Below are 4,038 nucleotides of genomic sequence, written 5' to 3' on the forward strand. Positions count from 1 at the left end.
CATTCAAATGTAATGTGTTTTTAACATGGCCTAATTACAATGTGTAATCTCACCCTTTGATACAGAACAAGGAGATCTACTCAAGAAGATAATGGTATGGGGGAAGATAGACCAAGGGTGTTGGTCTCTGCTCCAAGCAGTGGATGTATATGTATTCATGTAAGTGACTCTGATGTAAGATGTAGATGCGCTCCAGAGAGCTTGGCTGCCATCCAGAATGCAAGCGGGGATGGGACTAACTGGTTTTTGGTCCTGCTAGGACAAACTGCTGATGTATATTCAAAGCACACCTAACATCCTTTGACATCATTAAAGCCAACACCAAGCCTATCACCTATGGTCACTATTAGGCCTGTATGAGTATGCACACGTGTATCTACATGGTAATTTTTTACATTTATATGCCCAAAGGCTATTTCTGGGGGCATAGCTCTGAAGGTATGGACAACTTCATAGATGCCTGGGCTGGACTTGAGCAGTAGCTGCTGGGGCACATCTGTCTGACCTTAGTGGACGCATAGCAGCCTCTGATTCTCAAAATTGGATCAATCCCTGAGAAACTGAGTAGCTAGGCTATTTGCCTAGGAAACTGGAGGTCCTGGGCAGAAAAGGACCCAGAAAAGGTCTAAGGCTGGGTCTTATTGTCAATGTAACTTCCTCTGCCTTCCCATGTGAGTGCACTACCCACTGAGCTGTTGCAGAAGAAAGGTGGGACCATGCCTTTCATGTTCCCAGGATGTGTCCGGTCTTGCTTACATAGTCATCCATGCGTACAGGGCTACCTGCAAAGGAAGAGCATTTTTCTGCTCACCAGTGCCAAAAATGCCTTGTGGAAGATTGAAACATAGATTTCTAGGAAAGAACAGAATGTAACTCCAGGTATTTATAGAGAGAACTTGCATGAAACTAGTGGAGTCTTCTAACAGAAAACAACAAATGATCCAGTGGTCAAATGTTAAAGTTAGAAAATATCATATTTAAGAATAGTGTGTAGGTTTTACCATAAACAAATTGGGAACAACATATCTAGAACATCAGGAAATCAAAATAAATTATTTGGAGCTTTTGTTTTCACAGTTGGTATTGTCCCAAAATATTTGCTTTAATTTAATTTTAATTCTGAAGAAAGTAAGTTTCAAGCATATTCATGCACTTTACTATTATTAATAACTATCCACCTGTGAATGTGTTCATGATTTCAAAAGCAATTGAACAGACATCCTATTTCACCTGTAAGGGCATGTCTAGATGAAACGGGGCCCTAAATTGAAGTGGTGGGTTTTTTAAAAAAAAACACTTCAATTTAGGGCCAAATAACCCCTGTGATGTGCATGCACCCTGCTGACTTACGTGCCTCTCTGGCAGCGGGGACGGGAGGGTGAGCTGCCAGTGAACAGAGCGGTCCCTGGGCTCCGGGGGCTGCTGCTTCCCTCCGAGGCAGTGGTGGCCCCCCCTGCTGGCACCCAGCTCAGGCAGTCCCAGGGGGCACTACAGCCATGGAGGGAAGCAGTGTGCCCCTGTGCAGCTCAGGCAGGAAGGCAGGCTGGGTGTGGGGAGAGGGGTGCAGATCAGGCTTGCCACTTTTGTTGGGAAAAGCCTACTTTCCCCAGCTGCTGCCAAGCTGCCTGCAAGGCTTCCTGCAGAGCTGTATGGAGCCCAGTGCTTTGCTCCACAGCTGTAGGGGCAGCAAACTAAAGCACCTCAGAGGAGTTATAGTTTGCTGCACCCCAAGTCATTTAAGGCACATTATGTCACCAGATTTCATACAGCAGCTGGAATTAATGTGCAATACACCACCGAGGTGTGCAAACACCAACATCACTTATGGGTAGTACTTCTATCATAATCATTTAAGTAAAGTGTCCTAGTAAGATTGACCATTGCTGCTTTAAATTAACCCAGAAGTAGCATACTGCGGTGATTTATTCAACAGATAACAGAAAATGCTGCAGTGGGTTGCACATCATGTGTAGATGAGTCCTATGTAGTCTTATTTTTTTCAGGTGGCTGAAATGAGTTTCCTGTTAAAATTTTGAGGCAATGGAATTTTAGACAGAAATTTTTAAAAATTGAAATATTTAAAAAATTATCATGACAAAATAGAATCTCTTTTATAATTGTCTCACTGCTTGATTTTTCCTAATTTTAAAAGTTTTTTATATTTTAATTTTCAATTTAAATAGAATGATTAAAATTTGTTCTAGTTGTACCTTTTTAATGTAGACTTTTTAAGGCTTTTGATTTGGAAGCCCACCATTTTAAATAAGCCCAGAGTTTCTACCAGAAACCCACCCACACCCTCCCAAACACCCCACCTCCCATGATACCCACAAACACGCCCATACCCTCCCACAGCATCCACACACACTCCCACACCTCCACATCAAACCCCAAACACACCCTACCACATACACTCCAACCCCCTACCATAACCCCACGCCCTCCCACACCCTCAACCGCAACCCCAACCACATACCTCACACCCAACACCCATCCACATATGTTCACACTATCCCCATACACCCCACCCACCATAACCACACCCCACACACACACTACCCAAACACCACTCTCCACACACAGTGAGCGACAGTAAAACTGTAGTTTGAACTATTATTCAATTGCCTCTAGATATCCTACACAAACACACATAAAACCAGGCAAAAATATTTTTTTTTAAATAAAATTAATATGTTATAGTGTATGCTTGATTTTTTTTAGAATATAATTTGTAGTTTTTTTCTGGTTTCAAGATGGAAGTCCCAAGATGGTAATGAGGGGGTGGGGCAGCCATCAATGGCCGGAGATACCCTTGCAGCTCTTGACAGCTCACCAAAAACAGTTAAGCAGTCCTCTAGCCAAAATAATTGCTTGCCTCTTGTCTACACCAACTATGAAGTTGGTCCAATTAAAGATACCACCCTAAAATCCTTTCCTTTATGGTACGCTTATTCCTTTAACAGCTTTCCTAAAAGCCCCCTTCACCTCTTTGTTCCTCAATGTGTATATCAGTGGGTTCAAAGCTGGTGTTATGGCTGTGTACATGAGGGAAAGAACTTTGTCACCTTCTGGGGTGTGGCGGGACTTGGGTCGCAGGTAGGTTAAAAGGATTGTTCCATAGAACAACATTACCACCATAAGGTGTGAAGAACAGGTGGAGAAGGCCTTTCTTCTCCCCTCAGCTGAAGGCAGTTTGAAAATGGTGCACATAATGTTGATGTAAGACAGGATTATTAGCAAGAAAGGGCCCATAATGAACAGCACTGTCACAACCATAATAAGAATCTCATTCTTGGAAGTGTCTGCGCATGCCAATTTTGCCAGTGGTGCAAAATCACAAAAGAAGTGGTCAATGAGGTTGGACCCACAAAAAGGCATGGTGAAGATCCATGTGATCTGAATCAGCTGCACTGAGATGCTGGTGATCCATGAGGCAGCTGCTAGGCTCACACATTTCCGACCACTCATAATGGTAGTATAGTGTAAGGGGTGGCATATGGCAACATAGCGGTCATAAGCCATGGATGCTAGGAGGCAGCATTCAGTAACGCCTACGATGGCATAGGCATACAACTGAGCTGCACAGCCTGCAATGGAGATGCTTTTATGCTTCACCAAGAGGTGAACCAGCATTTGGGGAACCACACTGGTTGTGAAACAAATGTCCAAGAAGGACAAGTTTACCAGGAAAAAATACATGGGGGTGTGAAGGCTGGGACTGAGCTTTATCAAGAGGATGATTAGGAAGTTTCCCAGTAAGGTCACAATGTAAGTCGCTAGAAACAGGAGGAAAACAAGGCTCTGCATCTCAGCAAGATATGAAAAGCCAACCAGAATGAACTCTTGGATGACAGTCCGGTTCTCATGGGTGTCTCTCTCAGAAGAGGCCATCTGTGGGGGCAAGAAGGGAGGGAGTAAATGTCCAGGAATGTTTCCAAAGAGGAAGACAGCAACTCAATAGTTTCTACCATACTCAGTTATTTAGGAATCCTTTACATGAAAACTCTTGTCTCTTCTACATACCATCTAGTAATGGTC

General features: G+C 43.5%; 1 protein-coding gene across 1 annotated transcript; it reads right to left on the reverse strand.

Moving 5' to 3' along the window:
• Positions 1–2,937: 2,937 nt before the first annotated feature.
• LOC106723192 (olfactory receptor 10A4-like) lies at positions 2,938–3,942 on the reverse strand. The gene has a single exon (XM_014527059.2). The coding sequence runs from the start codon at positions 3,889–3,891 to the stop codon at positions 2,938–2,940; it is 954 nt and encodes a 317-aa protein (XP_014382545.1). The 5' UTR covers positions 3,892–3,942.
• Between the last annotated feature and the right edge of the window lie 96 nt (positions 3,943–4,038).

Source organism: Alligator sinensis, unplaced genomic scaffold (assembly GCF_000455745.1).
Source record: "Alligator sinensis unplaced genomic scaffold, ASM45574v1 scaffold1595_1, whole genome shotgun sequence".
In the NCBI taxonomy this organism is placed as follows: domain Eukaryota; kingdom Metazoa; phylum Chordata; order Crocodylia; family Alligatoridae; genus Alligator; species Alligator sinensis.